The 24,019-nt window shown below is 55.0% G+C and overlaps 7 protein-coding genes across 7 annotated transcripts; 3 read left to right on the forward strand and 4 right to left on the reverse strand.

Moving 5' to 3' along the window:
- Positions 1 to 574: 574 nt before the first annotated feature.
- JN550_001790 (uncharacterized protein) lies at positions 575 to 980 on the reverse strand (the record flags this gene model as incomplete). Its single annotated transcript, XM_049313012.1, has 2 exons — positions 575 to 746; positions 820 to 980. The coding sequence occupies 2 exons, from the start codon at positions 978 to 980 to the stop codon at positions 575 to 577; spliced, it is 333 nt and encodes a 110-aa protein (XP_049176641.1).
- A 2,311-nt stretch (positions 981 to 3,291) lies between these two features.
- JN550_001791 (uncharacterized protein) lies at positions 3,292 to 5,244 on the forward strand (the record flags this gene model as incomplete). Its single annotated transcript, XM_049313013.1, has 1 exon — positions 3,292 to 5,244. The coding sequence occupies one exon, from the start codon at positions 3,292 to 3,294 to the stop codon at positions 5,242 to 5,244; it is 1,953 nt and encodes a 650-aa protein (XP_049176642.1).
- Positions 5,245 to 6,965: 1,721 nt separating this feature from the next.
- On the reverse strand, positions 6,966 to 9,996 carry JN550_001792 (uncharacterized protein; the record flags this gene model as incomplete). Its single annotated transcript, XM_049313016.1, has 6 exons — positions 6,966 to 7,065; positions 7,137 to 9,135; positions 9,205 to 9,516; positions 9,671 to 9,709; positions 9,874 to 9,896; positions 9,962 to 9,996. The coding sequence occupies 6 exons, from the start codon at positions 9,994 to 9,996 to the stop codon at positions 6,966 to 6,968; spliced, it is 2,508 nt and encodes an 835-aa protein (XP_049176643.1).
- Positions 9,997 to 13,297: 3,301 nt separating this feature from the next.
- On the reverse strand, positions 13,298 to 13,912 carry JN550_001793 (uncharacterized protein; the record flags this gene model as incomplete). The annotated part of the gene is made up of 2 exons (XM_049313017.1): positions 13,298 to 13,550; positions 13,620 to 13,912. 2 exons carry the CDS (start codon positions 13,910 to 13,912, stop codon positions 13,298 to 13,300), a joined length of 546 nt encoding a protein of 181 aa, XP_049176644.1.
- A 2,189-nt stretch (positions 13,913 to 16,101) lies between these two features.
- Positions 16,102 to 17,016, forward strand: JN550_001794 (uncharacterized protein; the record flags this gene model as incomplete). The annotated part of the gene is made up of 3 exons (XM_049313018.1): positions 16,102 to 16,126; positions 16,368 to 16,671; positions 16,731 to 17,016. The coding sequence occupies 3 exons, from the start codon at positions 16,102 to 16,104 to the stop codon at positions 17,014 to 17,016; spliced, it is 615 nt and encodes a 204-aa protein (XP_049176645.1).
- Positions 17,017 to 17,066: 50 nt separating this feature from the next.
- JN550_001795 (uncharacterized protein) lies at positions 17,067 to 21,540 on the reverse strand (the record flags this gene model as incomplete). The annotated part of the gene is made up of 2 exons (XM_049313019.1): positions 17,067 to 21,414; positions 21,467 to 21,540. The coding sequence occupies 2 exons, from the start codon at positions 21,538 to 21,540 to the stop codon at positions 17,067 to 17,069; spliced, it is 4,422 nt and encodes a 1,473-aa protein (XP_049176646.1).
- A 1,648-nt stretch (positions 21,541 to 23,188) lies between these two features.
- Positions 23,189 to 23,802, forward strand: JN550_001796 (uncharacterized protein; the record flags this gene model as incomplete). The annotated part of the gene is made up of 2 exons (XM_049313020.1): positions 23,189 to 23,457; positions 23,529 to 23,802. The coding sequence occupies 2 exons, from the start codon at positions 23,189 to 23,191 to the stop codon at positions 23,800 to 23,802; spliced, it is 543 nt and encodes a 180-aa protein (XP_049176647.1).
- Between the last annotated feature and the right edge of the window lie 217 nt (positions 23,803 to 24,019).

The raw sequence follows: 24,019 nt of genomic DNA on the forward strand, positions 1-24,019 counted from the left end.
TCGTTATCGTTTCACCTATCCGTGCCGAGCACACCTCGGTTTCTGTCCTGGCCGTGCGGCAGCTTGACGTCTGGATTCCAGAACAGCCGAAAGCTGGATGCGACGGCACGGATGGCCCGTGTTGCGCGCATGTGGCCCTGTGATTGGCCTGACACTTAACTTAATGCTTGAGGCCACCCCTACCCTTCCATGCAGCCACGTTCGTCGCGTTCATGCCAAGATCTTAGAGGGTCAGACTGGTACCTTGGTATTCTTTTGGCGTCTCGCAGACGTGGTCATGATGAGCTTCAGGAGAGCTCGGAGAGCTAAGGGGGCTAAGAGAGCTAAGAGAGCTTGCAATGTCCGGCTTTGAGGACGGGTTTTCTTGCGTCAGATCCGGAACTTGTTGGACACAACAAAAGCTTGTCGGCGTTCAAGATACTGTTTGTTGCCAGAGTGCGGAGGGTGGTGGTCTTAGACACGCGATACATGAGGATAAAGCTGTGAAACATTCATGGTGGAGAGCGATTTCCACAGCACACAAAGCAAGGAAAGCTGTTTGGATGCGATTCTGGCGCATCAAAGCACAAGCAAGTCAAGGTCGGATGGCTTCATCAGCTCCCCACAATTTCCATGCAAGTCTCAACCCAAACCTGCGCCATAGCTCGGCCGTGGATTCGAGGAAGCTCGGGTAGCGCCCTCGATAGGCTTGCCTAGTTGTTGCATAGCTCGATGGGGAAGCATTCCACCTGCGTAAAGCATTGCGCCTGTTTGTTTTATATTAGTTAGTAGCCTGTCGGCGCTGCGCTAACAACCATGGGCAGCTTCGAAACTGCGTACAGCACTATGTTTGCATGTAAGCCCTTCTGCGACGGCGCTGGCGGCAGCAGCAGCACATCGTAATAGTAGTCCTCCCAGGTCAACACCGCTTCATCCTCCAGCGTTTGCTCCTGGCCTTGCATGACAAGGTCGTCAAGCCCGGTCCTCCGTGCGGCCTGCATACAGTCGGCCTTCGTTTATCAGCAACAACCAAGCACAAACGGGACTCATCACATTCCTTAGGAAATGTCTAGCCGGGGCTGATGCTGCACTCTCATACAGGTAGACCGCCCGTCGTACCCCGGACTACTACGGACTACTAGCTACCAGTTAGGTACAGTATGTACCTATCTGCCTGCTTGTGAATTCATAGTAAGCTTGGGAGCCTGATAAGTTACGGGGAGCCGTCCTCTTGTCCGAGGATCAGTTCAAGATTTATTCATGCGCATCGCCGGCGACATAAGCACAGAGCTGTTACTTTGCTCACCTGGTGGTGAGTCTCATTATTCGCTCACTGCATCGTCACATACCATAGTACATTTCTGGGACCAATACGCAGCACGGCACAAGCACCCCACGGGCCTTGTCGCATCGCTCGCATTCCACCTAAATCGCCCACACCTGCTGCAGTCTTCCTTATCCTAAAGAGGCAATATAATACCGTCAGCAGGAAATTACACCATTTCCAACACCCTCTACCCAACAGCCCGCCGTGTTCTCGATCAGCGCAGCGCTTCCTTGGTTTAGGTACCTATCATTTCTCTTGCACTACTTATGAGAGTTGCAAGTGCTGCGCGTGTTCTGTGCAATCCTGATCCGTCTGCTTTCGGGAAGATCGCAATTAGCATCCGGGTACTGCAGCACCTCTGCGTGTACGCGCATAAGTGACCCGAAGGCCGTACGCAACTCTCTAATACGAGAATAGCATACGGTGCCCACGGACGGGCCACGCGGGCCCCAGAAAAGTCAACCTTGGAAGTCTGACAGCTCTATTCCGCCCGCTGCTGACCCGCTTTCGAGCCAGCTACTGCTGGGGCACTCGGTCCAGTCAGTTATCCGTCGTCCACGGCACCACCCCTGGCGCCCAGCCATCTCGAGCCAGTGGAAAGCCAGTCAAGCCAGGCCACCGATCAAACAAATCAGATCACAGAGAGGCGCACTCTGCCACCGGGGCACCTGCTGGCGTTGCCTGCTGCTTCACACCATCAACCCGACGAACCATCTGGGACCCCTGCCTCCCTCACCAACTCGCGGCCTAGTCACCAAGGTACTCGCAGGGAAGGATCGCCCCCAGAAGGTCCCAAACCCAAGACGCAACGCAACGCAACGCAACGCATCGCATCGCATCGCAGTCCCAGTCCCAGTCCCAGTCCCAGTCCCAGTCGTCCGCGGAAAGGTGGACAAAAACAAGCAAGCAATCAAGGGCCGCCCGCCGCCCATTTTACCTTTCGCAACCTCTCGCACCCTCGCCGACCATCCCCCATCCCCATCCCCCCCCGAAAGCCGACTGACGGTCGCAAAACAGAGAAAACGCAGCAAAACAGATTCCAGCTTTTCCAAATCTTCTTCGCGCATTCCTTTGGTCGACCTGGTATTTTCCGTGTCGCTGCGACTTTGGGATTTCGAGTCCGGCTCCTGTGACGCTTTTCTCCACTAATCGCGCATCTATCGCCCCCTAATACCTTCCGGTCGATCTACGTCTCCGTACGCCTGTTCTAATCGCCTTTCGTTGCCTGTGATTGAGGCCCATTGCCGCCGGTCGCATTGCGCTCACCACGCTCACTCACTCACGCACTCACTCACTCATTCACGCACCCTCACGTCGACTGCGGCCTGTACGCATCCCATCGCATCACACCCAGCGATCTTCAAATTCTACTGGCACGGAATCCACCGGGGCTGCCTCTCCCTTTTTTTTTCCTGTTTATTTTTGCCTGCTGCATCGCATCGCATCGTATCTGCCTGCACGTTGGGGCATTTCCACGCAACGCACTTGCACTGCCACCCTGGCCTGTCCAGTCGCGCCGCCTCTCGCATTCCTTTGGGTTCCAGGGCGCCACCCACTTGGCCTGACTCAAACTGAGTTTCGTTGGGTTTGACGGAGGCCACATCAGCAGTCCGCTGGAGCATCAACAGTCCACAATCTGCTGCTTCTCGGGGGCACCAATCAATCCTTGAGCTTGGTTCTACGCTCTAAGGGGAGACCCAGCCAGCCCGCACGCACTCTCTCTCGCTCGACCTGCGAGTCGCTAGCGCAAGCGTCGCAGGCTTACTTCTGGGCCCGATTCTCCGATCACTCCCCTTCCCACCTGCAGAATTCGGGGGTCGTTACGTCAGCCCTGCCTGCTACTTCGGGTCTGCACCTCATCCCTTCCCCCTTTCGCGTCAGCCTGGCTACAGCTACCAACCTGGAATCTCGCTGCCGCCTAATCCTGGGAACCTCAGCCTGCACCACCTAGACAGTCTTACTTCCCGCCAACGCTGGGTATGCTCATGTTTCGTTTCTGGGGCTCAGACTCGAGGGGAAGCGATAAGACCGTGCAGATTGATCGGCCCATGTTCGATCTTGGCAAACCGCCCGTGCAACCGTTCGTGTCAGAGACCGCAGTCACGACTCCGTCCCGCTCTCCCAAGCGCCGGAGGACAAGCAACGTCGCGATAGCGTCGCTCACCGCTGCTGCCGACTCCCCGGTGGTGAAGCGCCTGAAGCTGGAGGATGGTAGTTTCCCGGAGGTCGAGGTAGCAATGGCGGGCGTGGAGGAACAGGGTGCCGCGCAACCGGAGCCTGAGATGGTCAGCATGGACGGAGTCAAGGAAGTGATCGAGCGCGAGTTTGGCCAGGAGATCCTACTCAAGCACCAGGAGCTGCGTCTCATCAACCAGGAACTGGCAAAGTGCCAAGTCGCTTTGGAACAGCTGCGCCGGTGCCACCTGATCCCGTACCCCGTCAACGTCCCGACGCCTGAGCAGATGTTGAACATCTCTTCCGGTCTAGGGCCAGCGCTGCAAGCGAAGATGGGCGCGCAGGTGCCTCAGTGGGCACCGCCGTTCGGTGTTACTGACGGACCGTACGCCCGCCATCTCGCCAAGTGGCTCATACCTGATCCCAAGTTCGACGGCATATATCCCGTGCCGACTCACGCTGAATATACTCGCTCTAGGGCTCTTGTGGATGGTAGATCAACAAGAAATGGCGCCAACGAGGTAGGAAGCGCTCTGAGCAAGGGCCGACGCGGCCGCGAGCCACCCGGCCAGAAGCTGCAAGCTCTGCCAAGCGGGTACTCGCAACCCAAGGGCAAGTCGGGACCCTGCATCTTGAAGCGTATCGCCGATGGCAAGACTGTCAAACTGGTATGCGTGAAGTGCAACAGGGAGGATTTCTCGAGCACTCAAGGCTTCATCAACCACTGCCGTATAGCTCACAAGCTTGAGTATAAGAGTCATGAGGAAGCCGCAATAGGCTGCGGTCATCCCATCGACGTCAGCGAGGCCGCCCCTGGCATAGTGAGTGATGAAAGACCCGCACCGCCTGTGGTCAGTCACACGCCTACCTCTGGGCCTGTGCATTCTTACGTTGACTCTGAGTCTTTCTTTGCTGCTGCGCGTCGCATTAACGAGACCATGGCCAAGTACAAGAAGGGTGAGCTTAAGGGTCCCATCCCAGGTGTCAAGATATCGTCAACGCCGGCTGCCACGAGCGCCCAGCGACCCTCGGCGTTCAAGCCGTCGGCAGAGACACCTAACTTGTCTCTTTTTGCCAAACTTCAAGACAAGGGCTTGGATCTTGAGGAGCTGGTTCGCGATGCCACGACCAAGGTTGACTTGAACGAGATGTTTACCCCTGAGGATGAGTCAGAGGAAAGTGAGGTCGATTCTGTGGAGGCCAAGGTCGCTCAGGGCGACCAAGCCTCATCTGCAGTAGCCGGAATGCGTATGCCCGCGCCTGCCCGGAAGCCAATGTCTCCCATTCCTCCCCCTATCCTCCCCATCAGCATTCGCCCGACCAGCAGCAAAGGTCATACCGCGCCCATGGCCTACGCGACTCCCGTTCCCACTCCCGCCCCTCGCCTCTCTGATCGCGAATCCGAGTGTCCTCTCGATGATGAGATGGACATTGACTTGAGCCCCAACACAGCCGTCAGCAACGTTGCTCCATCACTCGTAAGCGACGATGATGAGTATGACGACTCTGTGGATGGCTCTTGTGACGAGTCTGAAGTGAATGACACGCTCGACACCGAGTCCATGTCCGATGTTGCCGAGATTCACTTGGACGACGAAGGGCCACGATCCCTCGGTCACCGTGGTTCTACGAGTGCAGGTGCGGATCCTCTGCAGCTCCGCAAGGAAGATGACAAGCACGTCACCTTCATGACTCCTGTCAGGGATAGCCCGGTGCCCACCACGCAGGCCCACGGTGGACTGAAGCGTAAGAACAGGATCTGAACAACTCCGCCACTCTATGCTCTCTATATTTCCGGGCGAGACCCATATTCTACTCTTCTCCCTTGTATACCGACTTCTTGGGATGAGCAATGTTACCCGTACAACTTTTTATTACACGCCCTTTCTATTTCCAAACACAACTGTACTGCCGATACGAATCTAGGGGCTGGATGACCCTTCGCAAGAGGAGACGGAGGAATGTCTCTATTGCTGGGGTCGATGATATACGACTGCGTGGGTAGCGCAGAAATGAGGCTTGGAGACCGAGCTTGAACCTTTTTATGTAGAATCTAGATTTTCAAAGGGGGGTTGGGGGGCGTATTTCTCACCAAGCTTCAATACCCCAGGGAGCTGGGAAGGAGGAAATCCGCAGCATCAAAAAGGGGAAGGCTCTCTCATCATGGCAGCAGTTACAGGGCTTCGGGTTTCTCTTTTTCTCTCCTCTCACTTCTGACGAGAAGGAAAGGAAAGGAAAACGGATGGATTGGCTTAGCCCTCTTGAGATTGATCGCGCCTTCTCTTGTATTCATACGTCCCGAGACATTGTACATACACACAAATACGACGAAACACGAAGTTGAAACTCGATGACAACTCGCCTCGGTCATGAATATATTATCTGTGTGCAATGTATGGTTATGGACAACACTCGATGGCTGTTGTAGTCTGTGTAATGCTCCAATCTGCTTTTTATATCGAGTTCCATCTTCCATATATATATGTGCACGTCTGCGTATTCACGCAGTAAATATACCCAAGTAGGAGCAACGATGTGATACAGCCAAACGGTCCTCCAGGACCTCACTATGTGGTCTTTTTATTTTTTTTCAAGCTTCTTCCTTATCTCTCCTGAATGATAATAACCACATGATACACTGCATGCTGGTCAGGAACATTGACAATAACACAATAAGACGTTATTTATATATGTAGGTCCTGCGTGTCTGCCATCCATCCATCCATCCATCCATTTCATTTCATTCGTCTCCACGGGGTCGGTATTGCCTTTTCCGGGAAAAGGGACAAACAACAACAGCATCAGTCAGTGTGCACGCAACCAACGCTTTGTCATCTCCGCCAACCGCAACGCCAAGATCCGGGAAAAGATTATCGGAAATATTATGAGCAAGAGAGAGAGAGAGAGAGAGAGAGAAAGACATGATCAAGAAAAGCTCCCTGGGGCAGACGAATAAAGACATGGGATGGGGTAAATGAAGTATTCCAAAAATTATCAATGCAGATAAGTGCTGCTTGCTTTGTCTTTTTGCGTCAGGCGTGCCAGTCCCCCCATCTCCCTTCCTCTCCATCCACCCTACCAATCCCCCCTCCTTATTCCGGACCATGTAACTCGGGATGATGATTTGTTGTGGTGTTTGTTTTCTTACTATCCGTCCTCGCTACACTGCAAAAGTCGCACAGGGGGCCATTGCTCACGACTTTGCCGAATGTCTACACCGACTGGAGATGCTACTACCACCCCATCACACCCGCTCTTGGGTCGACTGACCACGCGGACGCTGTGTGCGGGTCCAAATATCAAAACCAAAACTTGCATCCGTACGTGCCGCCTCGCTGGGGAAAGGAGAGAATCATGCAGCTCCCGTCCATGATGAGCCCTCTTGGCTTGAGGACAAAGACGCTGTCTATATACACAAGGCGAGTCAAGAAACTCGCAAAACCAGGAAGGAAGCCGCAAATAATAGACAAAATTTCATGAGCCTCTACTCTTGGCCGAAACCCATTGTTTCCTCGACTGCGATCGTCAGCTTCTGCTGCAACGCCTCCAATGACTTGTACGGCGGGAGATCGAGACGGTTGAAACTGTTCCCTGGTGTTAGCAAAATGCGCCGATTCAATTATCTCGAAACGCCCCGAGCGAGAGCAAAACGTACCAAGTATGTGCCTTCGGCAAGTTGCCCGGTTCTCCAGCCTTCTCAATAGTAAACCTCCTCGGACCATCACTACCCTGCAGATCCTTAAAACCGTTGACTGGAATACGCGAGGTACCCGTCGTAAACTGCAGCAATCTGCTCTTCTGCTCACCGTCCCAACCGCGAACCGTCTGCCAGAAGAACTGAATGACCTCGTCGCTTTCGGTGTATCCACGGTAATCAGTGTGCTTCTTCCAGTCGTCGACGTCGATCTCAGCAATACCACCAATCAATAGCTCGAGTTCTCGCTCGTCGAAGACGTTGATGAGGTCCTGAGGGATAAGTTCTTGGAATCCGTCCTTGAACGCCTGGAACTGCTCGGCGATACGTTTCTCGATTCGCCACTTGACCATCAACTCGACGTACTCCTTCTTGTTGTCGTTGGTGACATCGATGTTGCGCCCGTCCGGAATCAGGTCCTCCACGGTCAAGACACCAAAGCGCTCGTCTTCCGTCGAGAAAGTCTGTTCCAGAATACCACCCGAGATGTCGTTATCCAGCATCCACTGCAGACTGCGGTGGAAGTCTGCATCCACACCCTCCATGTCGGCCAGGTTGACCGGCTTCCCTAGCACCATCTTGTACAAGGCTCCAATGAAAAAGGCGTCCAGGAACCGTCGGTGGAAAATGGCCAATCCGACAACGCGGCCGATGAACTTGAAGTAGTTCAAATGCTCGGGGTTAATGCCAGAGTGGGGGTTGATCTGGAGCGTGTAGTTGTCGTGGGCCGAGTACTCAAAGAGACAGTAAAAGGGGTTGAACATCTCGTGGGACAAGAGGAAGAAGAATTCACGGGAAAGACCACCGTAGTCCAGACCGTCCTCGCCGTCGAACTTGATCATCAAACGCTTCTTCAGGTCTGTAGCAGACTGCCGCGAAATCTCGGCGAACGAATCCTCGAAAATGTGGGATCTCCGCACCTTGATGTGGCACTGTCCCGACAGGATGCGCATCGCCGGCTGGGACCGGAAGTAGATGAGCTTCCTCCTAAAGTCTCGCTTGTACTGGGGTACATTCTGGTCGAGCGACGACGGGAGACGGGGGTCGTCCCAGGTGGTGGTCTTGGTGTTGTGATCCACAAAGTAGACACGGGCAGTGTTAGTGAGCCGCATCTCCCAACCGCTCGGCAGGGGGCCCAGCTGCGAGACGGGCTGCTGCTGGATGGTGCCGTTGGCGTTGTTCTGACCACCATACATTCTGATGTACTGCTGTCGGCGCGGGTCGACCCAGGTGGTGGTCCGCGTGTTATGGTCCACAAAGTACGGGCGGCCCTCGGGCGTCCACCGCTGTTCCCAACCAGGAGGCAGCTCACCAGTGCCGGGGGTAGTAGCTCCCGTATGCATCATGGTCGCGGCATTGGCACTCTGGGCGGCGCTCTGTTGCTGCTGCTGCTGTTGCTGCTGAAGCGTGGGAGAGCTGGATCCCGTGCGATCCTCGGGCAGGGTTCGGTTCTGATGGCGCTGACGTTCGACCTGAGTAGCAGCCTCTCTCTCCCCTCGAGTTTCGCCGCTGCTCGCCTGCGTTGGTCGGTTCCAGCTCGTGGTCCGGGTGTTGTGGTCGACATAATACGTCCTGCCCAAGTTGTCCTCGCGGCGCTCCCAGCCGGCGGGCAGACGACCTTGGGAATCTTCAAAGGGACTCATCTGGTTATTCGACCTGGGTGGCTGGTTGGCAGCACCGGCTGTCGCAGGAGGAGGAGCAGTCATGCTGTTGGGACGCAGAGGCAAGGTCGCCTGGGAGCCCGAAGCGATGCCGTTGGGTCCTGGAGTCGCCGATGTTGGGCGCTCGCCGATGGTCGAGGACTGGGGCGTTGCCAGTGAGGGTCTGCTGGAGCTTGCTGAGGGAGGCTGCTGCTGCGGGCGTGCCGGGGACGACAAGTTGGTCGAGAGGTTGATGATCAGCTTACCGTGGACGACCAGGTTGTCCGTGGACTTCTTGAGGTCTCGCGTAAGCATCTGGTCTGTGGGATGCAATCAGTTCCAGGTCTTCAGTTTGGTGAACTGGTCAGGGGGGTCAGGGGGTTACAAACCGTCGGCACCATCAGCAAGCTCAATCACGTCTCCGATGCGGATGTTGATGACACCCAGGAAGCCCTGGTCCTTCTTCTTGAACTTCTTCTGGTCAAAGACCTGAACGGCGAGGATGCCGTCCTCGTTTGCGCGGCTGTAAAGGAAATGATGAGCGTCCTGGTCGTGAGGAGGAGACGGGGACGGGCCCGGGAATGGAGACACGTACAAGTCAAAGCTCTCGTTCCAATAGGGATTCAGGGTCCGCTTGGAGACGGTGGTAGTCTTTGTTTGCTCGCCATTGATGGTAGCAACGGCAAACGGGTCGGGGAAGCCTGTAGGTGTCTTGCATCAACAAACTGTGCTCATGTGTGTAGGCACATATGTCCATAGCAACTGGCACCGCCCGTCGTGCAGAAGCCAGACAGGCAGGCAGGCAATCCATGGCGACATCGGGACGTAACTGGAAGCAAGTGGGGAGAAACGTACGGAAGACATCTCGCTTGTAGAGACCATCGGCGGCGATGACTAGAGGTTTGTCGACATTAGCGGAAAGCATTCGACCATGTTTGGAGGACAATGACACTCGGTGTGCGGATTTGTGGCATGGCATACGGCATATGCCATCGTCGTCGATGGATGGAGGGGTAACGAGGTGGGAAGGGGAGGGGGGCACATGGAATGGAACGCACTCGTGACCCGCAGGTTCGCCTGGCTGGAAAGTTGGCATCTGTCAGCACGAGGTCTTTGGAGGGGAAGCATAGGCGACGGAGGACTCACGATGGCAGACCCGACTCTGGGCGACTGGAGGCCATGGCTGGGGCGGCGGCGTCGACGGCGACGGCGACAGCAGCGGGCGGGTTTGGTCGTGTGTGGTGGTGACGGTGGGAGGTCGGCGGTGACGGTGACGGTGACGGTGACGAGGGAATCACACTCGTCGGCCGTGTGAAGCTGCTGACCAGCGGGCGCCCAGCGGCCGTCCTAGGGCCCTGCGTCTCGGGGCGCTATCCTGTACGACGAGACAGGGGAGCCGGGAGCGGGCAAGCGGGAGCAGGAGTCGGAGGGAGGCGAGGGGGAAAGAGGGCGGATCGGCCGTACGAAAACAATGCTTGGGGGCGCGCGTGGGAAGATGGAGAAAAGAAAGATTGATGTCGTGTGTTCCGGGGCGGGAGGGACGAGCGAGGGAAAGCTGGAGGGGGAAAACGACGGGATGGATGACCTTGACGGTGGCTACCTAGTCTGTCTGTAGGGACCACACCGTAACCGTAACCGCAGGCGCAGGCGCAGGCGCAAGTAAACTCGGGGAGCAATAACTAGTAGTGGGATGGGATGGGATGGATTGCATCCAATGCAATGCAGTGCAGCAAGCAGGATTTGGATCAAGTTAGTACCCAGCAGAAGGGCGGTTCAAATGGCGAATGGTGAATGGCGATCCCTGGGCAGTGAGACAGAGAGAGAGAGAGAGAGAGAGTCCCCTGTTGCCCCGGGCCCGGGCAGTCGTCTGCGCAGGTGGTCGTCTGGAGAGCTGCCTGGCTGTCCACTGCTGCTGGCCGCTGGAAAGGCACTATGACTGACTGCAGGTGTCCATGATGTTTGGATGGCCTGGATGGTAGTACTGCTGAGGGGGGAGGGGGGGAGGGGCACGTTCGGCTGGGTGGAGCAAGGCGAAGGAGGGCCCTGGGCCCTGGAAACCCATGCCCCCCAGCAGCCCAGCAGGCCCGGCAAGCTCCAGGGGAGAGGAAGAGAGAGCCCACGCCCAGCCATTGGCCCGCATTGGCGACGACCGCAGCACCCTGTCGCTAAGTTAGGTGCAGGTGAGGTGAGAGCCACCCATTCCATGATGCAGCTTTGGGGCCCGGCCGTCCACCGTCAGCGTCAACGGTGCGTGTGCGGGTGGTCGAGGCTCCAGGGGTCTCTCTGGGTGGTCCAGTGGCAGGGCTCCTGAGCTCCTCGCTGAGGCTGTGCAGGGTGAGCCAGTGACGCCAACGCTACGCTGGCCGGCCGAAGGGGGGCAAGACTCGAGAGCGAGAGCGGGAGACAGAAAAGAGCTCGTCGCCGAATGTGATTGTCGCCGTTGTAGGATTCCGTATCTCTCTGGCCGTGTGATCCATTGTGAGCGTCAACGGGTGTCCGGCACCCGCCTCCCAGCCATGCCACTGCGGCCGCCTGCGTCCGTGATACTCGTACTTGGCCACGGGTTTCAGGGGATTCCCAGTGCATCATCAACGATGACATTGATACACTACGACTGCTACATACACCAACCACTGCGGGACCAACCCAGGTCTGCCTTGACATCTGGATCCGAATAGTATAGCTCCTCCAGGCGTCGCAAACACAGCAGGGCTCAGGCACCGTCCGGGTCACTGAACGCGCGGACGCGAGGCTGAATCTTGCTGGTCGACGTAAACCGATCGAGCGGGCTGCCCGCAAAAGCCTCCCCGATTGCGCACGCACGCTCTATAGCGCACCCATCTGCACTCATCATCCGTTTCTCGCCTTCAGCTCTGCAGGGTCCGCCGTGGAGCGGCTAGAGAAACTCGCAATCGCAATGGAGATGCGTAGCTAGATATAGATCTACTAACAGGTACGTACTGTGGGTTTTGGACCGGGGATGGATGGCTGGCCAGAGTCTCCTGTGGGGGCGTTTCCCACTGTGAGAGGTGATCACACAATACCCAAGTTAGCACTGCTGCGAAACACCGTCTCTGAAACGACCGTAAACATGCAGGCCGAATCTCGCTATTGCTCTGTACGGTTTCAAGGGGACGAGGGCATGGCCCGGGAGGTCTCCAACGATCACGTACCTGGGCAGACAACCGCGTGGGTACGACACCGTAGTTCTGGTAAGCAAGGCAATGGAAGTTGGCTAGGTGTCTGGTTACATACCGGTAGGTCGGTAGGGGACCGAGCTTTCAATGCGCCCAGTGGAGGGGCACGGCGGCTACCCGCATGAGCTCGGAAACACCAGACCTGCCCGCCCGCACGCCCCGATTCGATGCTAGCGCCGACCACACTCGATCCACGATCGTCATCTTAGGGAGCCCGATGCTCGTGCAATGCCAGTATAAGGCTATCTGTTACACCAACCTAGGTATCTGCTGTCAATCCATAGATTACCCGTGTATAATATGTCGCCCATCTATGGAAACAACATCAGCACCCTGCCAGATATGTGCTTGCCGCGCTACTAAATATAGAGCATCACGACCAGAATACACAGAACAGACCCAGATCCTCCTCCGGGCTGCAAAGAGGATGACCTAGGTCGAGGTCTTCGTGAATGCTGATGCAGGGCTTACTCCTGATAGTCCAGCGCGTCAGCTTTGGTCCATCGTGAAACATCAAGGGCGGCACAAAGTCGAGCAGGTGTCATCATCAAGCAGGCAATCATGTCTTTTCAGAACGGTTTCTCGGGTTTCCCTCGCTCCTATTAATTATTTTCGGCTCTATGCGAGGTCTTGAGCACATTCCACATGCGACCTCCCCTCGCGCACGACGTACGTTACATGTCCCCTGAGATCGACCCTTTGCATATGTAGCAGACCCGTCCGCTTTCCGAGCCCCTAACAAGGTTTCTCATCTTTTGTGAATTTTTCTCTTCTTTCTTCTCTTTCGTCTCCTAAAAGTTGATGGTGCTGTTGTGTCGAAGCTGGCCGACGTGGAAGAGGGGCCAGCGGGAATCCCGTGGTATATCTGTGCGGTCGAGGTTGCAGCCCATGCTTCCCGGCTGTTTGAATTAAAGAAGGCGCTGCGTTCCCCTCCAACATGAACAATGCCTCCGCCAGAAAAGAGAGGAGAGAAGACGCCCAGCCCACCAATGCCCTCATCTTTTCTCTGATCTCATAGCCCTGTACAGTATGTTACACGCGCAACCCAGCATCAAAGTCGTCGGGGCTGCGCAGGACAGCGCTCGCGCATAGCCCGAGGCTCGCGAGGCGCGTTCGCGGGCGCCAGGTTCGCAGTAGAGAGGTGGTCACGGCCGACGTGAGGGTTGGGGTGGTGACAGGTGTCGTTGACTGGGTAGGTGCAGCCAGGGTCGCTGTCGCGTCCGCATTCATTCCAACCGCGGCCACCGAGGTACTGCGACGACTGAGATGCCTGGTCGGATGTCTCCTAGTAGGGGTTGAAGCCCCGTCCACGGCCGCGGTAGCCACCGCGATAGCCGCCCCGGGGCGCAAAGCCGCCTCTTCCACCATAGGACCCTCTTCCAAAGCCCCCGCGACCACGTCCTCCTCGCCCTCTAGACATGCCCGGGATGTTGGTTCGCTTGGGGGTGACCTTGATGTTGCGGCCCTTGAGGACCGTGTCGTTCAGCACGAGGGCCTGTGCGACCAGGCTGGGTTCTGTGAACTCGACGTAGGCATAGCTGTCATTTTGGGGGTATCTCGTCAGTCCTCATCTACTCGTATCATCTGTTTGGCCGTGGCCTTCTTACCCCTTTGGCTGTCCGGTGAACTTGTCAAGCAGGATGGTGACGCGGTTGATGGAGCCGCACTGCTGGAAGTGGGCCTGTATCTCCTCGGGCGAGACCGAGTAGTCGACGTTGCCGACAAAGATGCTGCGGCTGTCGACGTCGTTCTTGTCGTCGGCGGCGAGGTCGTTGCCCTTCTCCTCGAGGCTGGCCTGCATCTCGCGCAGCTTGGCGGCCTCCTGCTCCATCTCGGCGACTCGGCGCTTCATGGCGACGATCTCCTCCTGTTTGCGCACCGAGTGCTTGTTAGCGGCCATGATGCGATCAACCTCATGCTCGGTTCGGGTGATGGGCCGGACCATGTATAGGCAGCCGGCTGCAGTGGTAGGGTAGTAAAGGTAGATGTTGGAGCGCACCTCTTCATTGTTCTCTTCCTGGCCGCCTGCCTGAGGTTCCTGCTCCTCGGTAGCCACATCGGGCTCGTCGTGTTTGACGTCCGCCATGATATGTGTATGTCTGTATGTGTATGTATGAGTGTATGCCGTGGGTGCTCTGTGTGTATGGTCTTGAGCCGGGCTGGACTGCGAATCCTCAAGGCAGGGTTGCCGTCGCACGGAGTTTTTGTTGCGAGTGCGCGAGTTGCTGAACTGAGCTGGCCGCTGTCACAGAGAGGTTCTCAGGCTCCGGCAAAGAATCTGCGGTAGGGCTGTCAGCTGGGCTGCGGTGTATCAATGGACGCCGAGAGGCTGAGTGAGGACGGCGAAAGAAAAGAAGAGAAGACGGCAAGGCAAGGCTGTGGCTACAGGGATGGGATGGGATGGGATGGGCTGGGCTGGGCAAATAGCGTACCTGCGGACCCCCCACTTTGCGCGTCGCGTCTATAGAGCAGCTCCCGCCGGGTTTTCTGGGTGGGTATCAAGAGAAAAGGGAGATCAAGAAGGACAGTGGTGGGAGAAGACGTGGAGACCCCGAGGAAGGCGCCCGTGACAAGAGACCGAATGCGTGCGAGGCTGTTGGTTGCGCTGTCGCGACGTTGGACTGAAGCAGTGAAGTTGAGCCACGTGAAAAGCTGCTGCCCGCGCGGTGGAAACCGCTCCAAAAATTCCCCAGCACAATGACCTCAATGGCAACCGACTACCTGAAGCTTAGCGCCCTCAAAGGAGGCTCGGGTCGAGGTCCCAGCAGCTGGAGCCTGGGGAGAAGGTGGGCCCCCGAAGGATCTCCCGCACCCAGGGGTGGATGGGCTGAATGTATACTACAGAACTACGTATACTTACCTTAACCAATTACCTAGGTACGGTACCTTTGCAGAGTTCAGATCAGTTGATGATCAGGCAGCGTATCGACTACATATACCTTACGAAAACATGCGGGGTATCAACGTCAATGGATTGAATTCATCTGTCTGCCACGGGCAATATCATGCTGGAACCACGGGTTAGAGTGCGCCACATCCTTGGTTTTCTTTCCTCGTGGCCGTCTTGAAGTTGAATAAGCCACCGGCGGTTTTGTGGTTCAGCTCGATCGTGTACATAGGCACTCCTCGACGTCACGGCTCTGGGCAGGGCTGGACCAGACGTGCCTTTCTCAATTCTCAATCTCGACGAGGGGTGTCACTTACAGAGTAGGTAGGAGAACGCCAAGTTGCATTCCACTTCAAAATATTGCGCAGTTCCAATTACCACTTGTGATGCTTCCTGCGTCAACGACCTTGAGGCCGTTTTACGAGCTCAATTTGCAATCTGGCCATTGAACGCAGCAGCATCTCACGAGCTAGGACTACGAAAGTCCTGCCGTAGATCGGAGTCGCGGTGCATTGCTTACTTACACGGCACAGGTGAGCCAATGGCTCGAGGCCAAAAGAGGGATTTCATCCTTTGGACCACTGCAATCCTACGCCGCTTCGTGTAAGATACGATGCTTGCGTGTGATATTGCGGGCATGGGTTACTTGGGCAATGGCAATCCATGGGGGCCGAGATGTGTCCGGCAGCAAAGCGGGCTGGTTCCGCCCGCCTTGTAGCAACTGTGCTTGGTGGGTGTCGTTTCGACTTTCCAGATGCTGAGGATGGATAAATAAGCATGCGTGTAAGTGGGAACCCCAGAAAGTCAGAGGGCGAGCCAGAGCGCTCTGACAGCATATATCATGCGACGAGGCCCAAAGCAATTCTGTCACGCCTCCATCTATCACTACCCTGAAGCCACTGCATAAGTTTTGCCTCCAGAATTTGTAATTTGAAGATACAGGGTGGCACGGCATGGTATTTATGTCACACACTCACTGCTCACCGACTGGCCAGACGCGCGTTGGACGATCTGGTTGCAAGTCGCCGAACTAACGCCGAAAGAGGAAACCCGAGCAGGGAGGTAACCTGCCCAGCAGGCGAGCTCTCACCTTCAAATCGAACGTGAGCTATCACTTCGTCTTCCACCAAGGTCGTAGGGGCGACTGTCTCTTCTCTCCGTTGAGAGCGGGCTTGCGAGAAGCCGTCGCTTTGGTTGCCATCATGACTGACCGCACCCCATTGCTTGGTAAGTTTTCTTTTCTAGTCTCCTTCTTTGACTGCGCCCGGGCGAAGTCTTTGGCTTTGGGCGCACGCGCGTGTGCTGTGTAAGCCGGACGCCGCCGATCCAGCATGATTCCCCGCAGATACCTTGCCTTACAGCGCATGTTTCTAGAGATAAGCAGTGTCTCGTGCCGGACGGAGCATGTATCCTGTGCCCTCATCAGGAGCCGGTCTGTTGGGAAGTTAACGATGCGAATGATGAATAGTCCAATTCCCCGCCAGCGGCCACCAAGGAGATACGTTGGGCCTGAACAGATATCGTAAGGCCCGCCGGGACGTCCAGAGGTTCCTATCGTCCCGGGCCAAGCACTGGGTCATCCTCACCCTCATCGTGCTTGATGTTGCCGGTATCCTGACGGATATCTTCATTGCCTTGATCACGTGTGAGCTAGACCGACGGGATGAGGCTTGGGTCCAGCCGACGAGGGATGGCCTGAAGAACTTCTCCCTGGTACTTAGCTGCTTATTCCTGATCGAGTTGCTATTATCACTCTGGGCTGAGGGTCCTAGGTAAGGACTGCCTACTCTCTGCTTGCTACCGCTTGTTTATTTGCTGACTTTCACCACAGGAGGTATTTGTCTAGTTGGGTTTCGTGCTTTGATGCGTTTGTCATTGTCGTCAGCTTTGCCATCGATATCATGGAACATGGGCTGGCCGAGGAGATTGCCTCTCTGGTCGTCATCCTACGTCTGTGGAGGTTTGTCAAGATTGTGAATGAGTTCAATGTGGAAGCATCAGAGCAAACGGAAGAGATTCGGCAGAGGCTTGAGGAATTAGAGAAGGAAAATTCAGATCTCAAGGACGAGCTACGACGCTACAAGCGGCAGCAGGACGAAGAAGGTCTGCCATCTTGAACTCTGACGTAAACGATCTTCTCACACTGAAAGATACCCTAATGGACTTGCTATATGCTTGCCCCGAGGCCAGAAGTTGTCAGATTAGACCCGTGCCCCGGAGAATCGCAGCCCAGGTCCACCAGCAGATCCATAGCCTCACTGAAATTGAAATGTTTCGCAATGTGAAACGCGTTATACCCTTCATTGTTCGCAATCGTCCAGCCCTTGGCGCCCTTGCCCAACAATGTCCGGATAATACCTAGGCCCCTACCTTCCCTATTTGCCTTGGAAGCAGGATGGCAGGCCAGCTGCAGCGGTGTACAGCCACACGCGTCCTGAGAATCGACAGACTGCGCCATATGTCTCAGAAGCTCTTCGACGACTTCGGGTGAGGAAGACCACGAGGCATTGTGCACAGGCTGTCGTCCTTCGCAGTCTTTCGCCAAGACGTTTGCACCTTGGTGAAGTAGGTGTCTCACCACATCTATGTCCTGCCAGAATGATGCCATGTGAAGGGGTGTCTCGCTTCGATACGAGATTGAGTTGATGTGTGCGCCTCTATCTAATAATGCCGCAACAACATGTAGCTTACTTCTGCATTCATCAGTATGCAACACGTCACTGTCGCGACAAGGAGACTGTCCATCTCTGTTCTGTGCAGCGGCATTGGTGGAGGCCTGGGCGAGCTGGCAGCTAAACTCCTTCGTACCCGAAGGCCTCTCACCTGGATGCACGTTGTCTTCCTGTCCAGGCCAGAATGGCCCGTAACAAGCCCCGTAAAGCGGCGTCCGGCCCATGTTATCAAGACTATTGACAGAGGCTCCGTTACGGATAAGGAGTGCGACTATTGCACAATGGGGCCCTTGAGGCTCAAGCTTCCTGCATGACGGATCTAGCCTCCAGCCCGGCTTATTGAAACAGGCAATATGTAAAGCTGTGCGTTTTTCGGTGTCGATAGCGTTCACATTGGCGCCGTGTTGTAGCAGTATCGAAACTGCATCGAGGTTGCACTTCATGACAGCGGTTTGCAAAGGTGTCTGACCTTCCAGGTTCGATTCGTCAACCAGGGAATAGGAATTAGTTGGCAGCCAGCCCTCTCTCCATCTGCTGGCATGGCCCAAAAAGATCCGCAGAGAGTAGCAATCGCCCTGTTCGATGATCCAGGGTAGAATTTCCCTCTTCTGTATGTAAGTTAGTGAAAAGGCGCGATGAGTGTGCTCCAAAAGGAAATCGAGAGCCTGGTAGTGTTTTCTACAGACAGCTTCCTGCATAGCTTGCGTAGCGCTTCCCCATAGTTGGCTTTGCCAAGAAGAGAGGCCTTGGTCAGCTGCATAGTAAAGTAGGCCCGTTTGATGTGATATGTCTTCCTTCAGTGCTTTCCAACGAGGCCAAAGCTTGGAAAGACGCTGCACAAGGAAGGTAGGATCAGCGCCGGAATCTTCGGCCTGCCGAGCATGGACAAACATTGCGGACATTGCATAAGAAAGAAGCGCTGGGAAGTCCTCTAATACTTGAGATACGCCTGAAAAAAGACTTGCGGGGGACAAGGCGGTGGACTGAGAGGGTGATACTTCCCGAAAAGCCTGACTTGCGCGAACCCAAAGCTCAACATTCATTTCGGTGTTACGACTTGGTCCATATGAGTTCTGCCCCCGCTCACGAGGGAAATCGCTCTCGATAACCCTTATATTGGGAATAGGATTTTGCTCTCCGTCATGAAAAACTGGAGTAGCAGGAGAGTCTGCGCCGAACCCATGACTACTTGCAGAACCGAAGCTGGCAACGCTAGCTCTCCTCTTAACACCACGAGGCGAAGAGCGACCCAACTGAGAATTGAGGGTTGTTTGTTCCTGATAGTATGATGTAAACAGATCATGGACGGCTGGAACTGTTGGACTGTTCTTTCGAAGGTTCAAGTCCTGACCGTTTCCAGTGTGGTCGTCTAACCTAGCTTGAACAAGAGCATCCAACTCCGTAATGTTGAGATAATCGAGGCAGGTATTCATAATTGAAAGATGACCCTGTCCAATTGCGTGACGCGTGTGTGTTATAAGTCCGAGAGCTGAGAACCCTCTGCCGCGTAAGAAGTAATCCCGGACGGATTCGTGGATGACTTGGACGACCCGTGTCTGCCCATGTTCTAGGTCGAGGGACCCAGCACCAGCACGAACGGATAACTTTTCAGACTCGTCATCCTTGTAGTCGGCGACTGTGCATACCTCGATTAGGCCACACGAGATTGCTCTCAATCGTCTTATTAACTGGTCATCGTCATCGGTAAAGTTTTCAGAGGTTTTCCAGCTGCTGAGGGAAGAAGGTGCTGGTTTCTGTATGAACGCCAATATATGGTGCCATTCGTGGATGCGGAGAGGCGTAATTGCAAGGGTTGCCCATTGGAAAAGACGAAGAGCCAGAGGTTTTGAAGCAGCGTCTAGGCCATTCAGTATCTGCGTGTAGAGATCATCCAGTTCCTCAGGTAAGCAGTTCAAATGGTTGTGCAGATATTGAAGGCTGCGACCTCGATCGTGCTGTTTGAGCAAGTCATCAAGGACCAAAGATGCCCAAAGAAATACCCCTCCAGCCTTGCTAATGATTCCTTCTCTGATGAGAGATCTTCCTTTGGCCTCCTGTTCGAGCCTCAAAGACAGTTTCCAGTCAACATAGGCAGCAATGTCCTGACCATTGTGGTCAGTCACATCAAGTTCTAGGCAATTGCTTACGCCGACGTGGGGATACTTTCGGCTGGATATACAGACGTTGAGAATAGCCATATTGCAATGCTCTTTTGATACGAGATATCTCCAGAACTCAACATGATACCCCAAGCTGTAGGAGTCACACTCATCGAGAGCGTCAATGAATATGATGATTCGTTTGCGGTTGAGTTTCGCGATGACCGATTCAAATAGTATTTGTAAGTCGGCCTCCCGCCAGGAGTTGGTGTTTGATGCGGATTGATCGTTCAAGAATTGAAGGAACGGTACCTTCTCGTCAGAACAATACGGAAGCAGCTGAAGTAGCAATGATCTAAAGAGACCAGTAGCAGAGTGATCTAGGGTTTCGCCCTTGGCGTTGAAGAAGAAAGCCGCTGTCAAGTAATCCGAGTTTGGTTGCTCACGTGCAGCACGAGAGAAAGCTTCCTTCATGAGAGTGGACTTTCCTGTTCCCGGACTTCCTTTAAGCCATAGCAGGCCATTTTGAAGGTTCTCGGTCGGGCGGTGTCCTACGGTTCCTTGGCCGCAATTGAACCACTTCTCGTAGCTGTTGTGTCGGAAAAGCCATTCACACGTATTGCTGGCCGGCCGCTCAATATTTTGGTACCGTAGATCTACGCTAGGGAATCCTATCTTCTCCTTGAAGGCCTCAATCGAAACCTCTTGATCTTGGGGAATGCTGTGAGGCAACTCTGAAAGCTTAGTATTCACGAGCGCCGGTGAGGACTGCGACACCAGCTGATGGCTCATAGCCGCCCCAGATGCGGAGCTGACGAGTTCGTTATAGGTACTTCGAAGCTCTCCGGTAAGTTTCCTATAGCCGGTATCTTCTCTCCCGATGAACCGACACATGTCCATATGATTTCCTTGTATAGTCTCGGCACGCTCACGGGAGTCTCCAAGCAACGAGGAAGAGTTTGGAACTACTTTGTTTCCCAAGACTCCCAGGTCAATGCCGGTAAGACCGAGACTTTCTTGAAATGTCTTGACGCGGAAGCCGTGCTTATTCCACAGCTGTGAGAATGCATCTTGGGCCCTCTCAAGATCTGCTGTTCGGAGTCCCAACGCGTCTAAGATGGCTGAGTTTGTTTCCCGCCCAGACAGGCTTAGAACACTTCGAGCCCATTCTCCAAGCGCAGCCAAATCGGGGCTACCTCGGTGAGGTGTACCCAGGAAAAGAACAGCCTTTGTGCTCCCAACGATGTCTTGAAGTTCAGAGTCGCTAGAGGCAGATGACTGCGCAAGCATGTCTTTGACAACAATGCCCCCAAGGCTATGAGCAATGAAGACGATCGGGCGCCCAGGCACTCTCTCGCGGGCGATGGCAAACAGCAAGTCTTTAGCATGCTGATACACTCCATTTTTGTTCGTTGACTTCTTAATATTGTACTGTGTCACCTGGGTGTCGTACCCATAGACCATGATGCGAGAACTTGGGAAATCCTCAGGCAAAAGATCTTCTGGCCAGAACACGGAGAGGGCCTGCAGAGCAGGGCTACTCTCTGCTTGGGCCTGGTATCCGGGGTGACCACTGTTGGACTGCCTCTTGGTGAACAGCGGGATGATACGCCGAAATGATTTGCTACGACCGCCCTTGTCTGGCTTTGGAGTTTCAACAAAACGGCGAGCATTGTCTGCAGGCAACAGCTTCCGAGCCCAGGTTTTATATGGATGCCCCTGAAGACCATGGATGACCAATATGCTGAATCGTCAGCTCAGACCCGCCTGCGGCGACAACGGATGTTCCTGCTCACTCGACTACAGCGTTACCAATCGCCGGCTGGTAAATGATAGAAATGCCATGATCCTGAATCGCTGACGGAGGCATGCTAGGCGTTCTTCCCCCGAAAATGGCATGTTCACTAAAGAGGCGCGAAGCAAAGTGACAAGACGCAGGTGTGAGGGGGGGCTGGTGGCAAGTTGACCTGTGAGGCTGGCCAAGTCTGCCTGAGAGGTAGGCAGCCCATCGCGGTTTTGAACGCCCAATCGGAAGCATTTGCCATTCTACCAGTAACACCCGCTGTACAAGGACGCTCTATTCACGCCGGCCACCATGGATTGCCTCCACCCCTGGATTCGCCAAGCGTTACATTATCGAAATGGTCTTTAGTCGCTCCTTTGGCCAGCCGTCTCGTTGTAGAATCGCCTGCTATGTACTCTGTGTGTGCTAAGGCCTTTGGGTAACGGAGCCTAACGTCCAGGTAAGTTGACCAGTCATACATCGGTCTTTGTTTGGAGTCGAGTGGTCTCAAGTTCTCTTCAAAGCCAGAAGAAATACTACAGACGTTAAGAGCTGGATAAGCCTAAGACCGCACACAGCCTTTCTCGAGCCATGCTTTTGCGGGCACTCGAACAGGGAGCCGTGCACATTCGAAAAGAAGTAGAACATGCTGCAACTTTGGATGCGCGCATCGACTTCTGCTGAAAAGCCGCAACTTTCCGGACTTGCATGCGCACCTCCGTCGTCGGATCTCAGGGTTCAAAGCAACGAGACACGAAGCGAAGCTTCAACAACACCTTGCCTACACCTAAAGCTTGGCAATCTAGCGGAAGCTTCGTGGTGAGGCGCCGTCCTGATTTGTTGACAACACCCATTCGTCTGGGCCAACTCTGCACCTGCTCAGCTTCCCGCGGTTTACATATGCAGGACACGCGGCGACCTGGCATACAAAAGCAAGACGTGGATGACAAGGCAAGATCTCGGATTCCGGAGCTGTGTCCCCTGCAAGCGCGAGAGCCCACGAGATCGCGGTCCCTTGCTGCAGAACAATTAGCATGAGATCCGGGGCCTCTTAGCGTCGTGCAGCTTGGACTTGGCTTTGGTGCAGCCAATTTCTAAACCGCCATTGCCCAATCAGCGGCGGGCGGCCCCTTTGAAAAGGCAGTACGCCAAAATTAAACCCCAGCGCTGCTCATCTCAAACTACACGACATCTCGTCTCCCGCCCTTCCCTGCTCAGAGTTGAGAGGTAAACCTGCCCCGGCCCAACGCGTCACGCAGCATGCTTGCCGACATGCACGACGGCTACGACGGCCCCAGGTCCAGCCCGTCGGCACACGCAATGCAGGAGTATGCCGTGGATTTCGCAGAACATGCAGACGAAGCCGTCTGACGAAGCTTCGTCGTCTTGGCCGAGTGGCTCACATGCCCGGCCCAATAGCGCCAGGCCCTCGTCCGGATAGACTCGAGCTTGTGGACTAGGTTTGAGAGCGTTTCCCATATTGTTGGTCGTACGCAAAGCGGGCCTCGAAACGGCCTGGTCAACACAGACCTTGAGGGCCTTTTCATAAGACCATCTTGTGTCCCGACTCGAGCTCAACTTTCTCTCCTTCCTCTTGCTAAGCTCTCTAACAAGATCGCCCAGACTATCTCTTCGATTCCAACGTCTACTTTCGCTTCGGACACTATCTAGCTTCTTTATTAATCAAGCACTCACTTCCTGTACTCGTACTCTGTTCACTTCTCTACTTGCCAAAATGAAGTCCTTCCTCGTCCCCGTTGCAGTTCTTGCTGCCACTGTCTCCGCACAGACTACTACCACTTCGGCCGCTGCTGGCACTTCCACCTGCGCCGCCCAGAACATCCTTGAGCAGTGTCTCCAAACCACCGAGGCCTACCTGGCCCTCTGTGATTCCAATGACTACAGCTGCCTGTGCGACAAGTACATTGCCATCATGACTTGCTTCACCAACTGCCCCAATGACCCGAGGGCTTCGAGCTACGGATCAACAAAGCAACAGTACTGGTAAGGGATCTACTCGCCACGCAGTGGCTGCTCCGTGTATTGCATGTTGAGAAGACTTACAATAATGCCAGCATGAACGCCTCCCTGTACGGAAGCACCACTACCCTCAAGGCAACCGGTTCAAAGAGCGCGAGCGCTGCCGACGCCACAGCGACAGCAGAGTCCACCGGCTCCAGCTCATCGGGAGACTCGGGAGACTCTTCGGACAGCTCATCGGGCAGCAGCGCCACCAGCAAGGGCTCAACCACCAAGTCATCCACCGCATCCATCCAGACCGGCGGTGCTGCCGAGTACGCCCCAGGCATGATGGCCGCTGTCGCTGGTGTCTTTGCTGCCCTGCTGTAAGCGAACGCTTTTGTCAACGGAGTTGGAATGTAGGCCTGCGGTTTTTATTCGAAAGGGAGAACGAGAGAAGAATGTATACTACGGTCGTTAATAGCTTGGATAGGGTTTCTGGAAACACCATCGAAGTGGGACGCATTCGTTATGGTGCAAGCAAGCAAATATCACACATTCCATAATAGTTAGCTAATATATTAATATCACACAATAGTTTGGTCAA

This window comes from Neoarthrinium moseri, assembly GCF_022829205.1.
Source record: "Neoarthrinium moseri strain CBS 164.80 chromosome Unknown scaffold3_Wmoseri_CBS_16480, whole genome shotgun sequence".
Classification (NCBI taxonomy): Eukaryota; Fungi; Ascomycota; class Sordariomycetes; order Amphisphaeriales; family Apiosporaceae; genus Neoarthrinium; species Neoarthrinium moseri.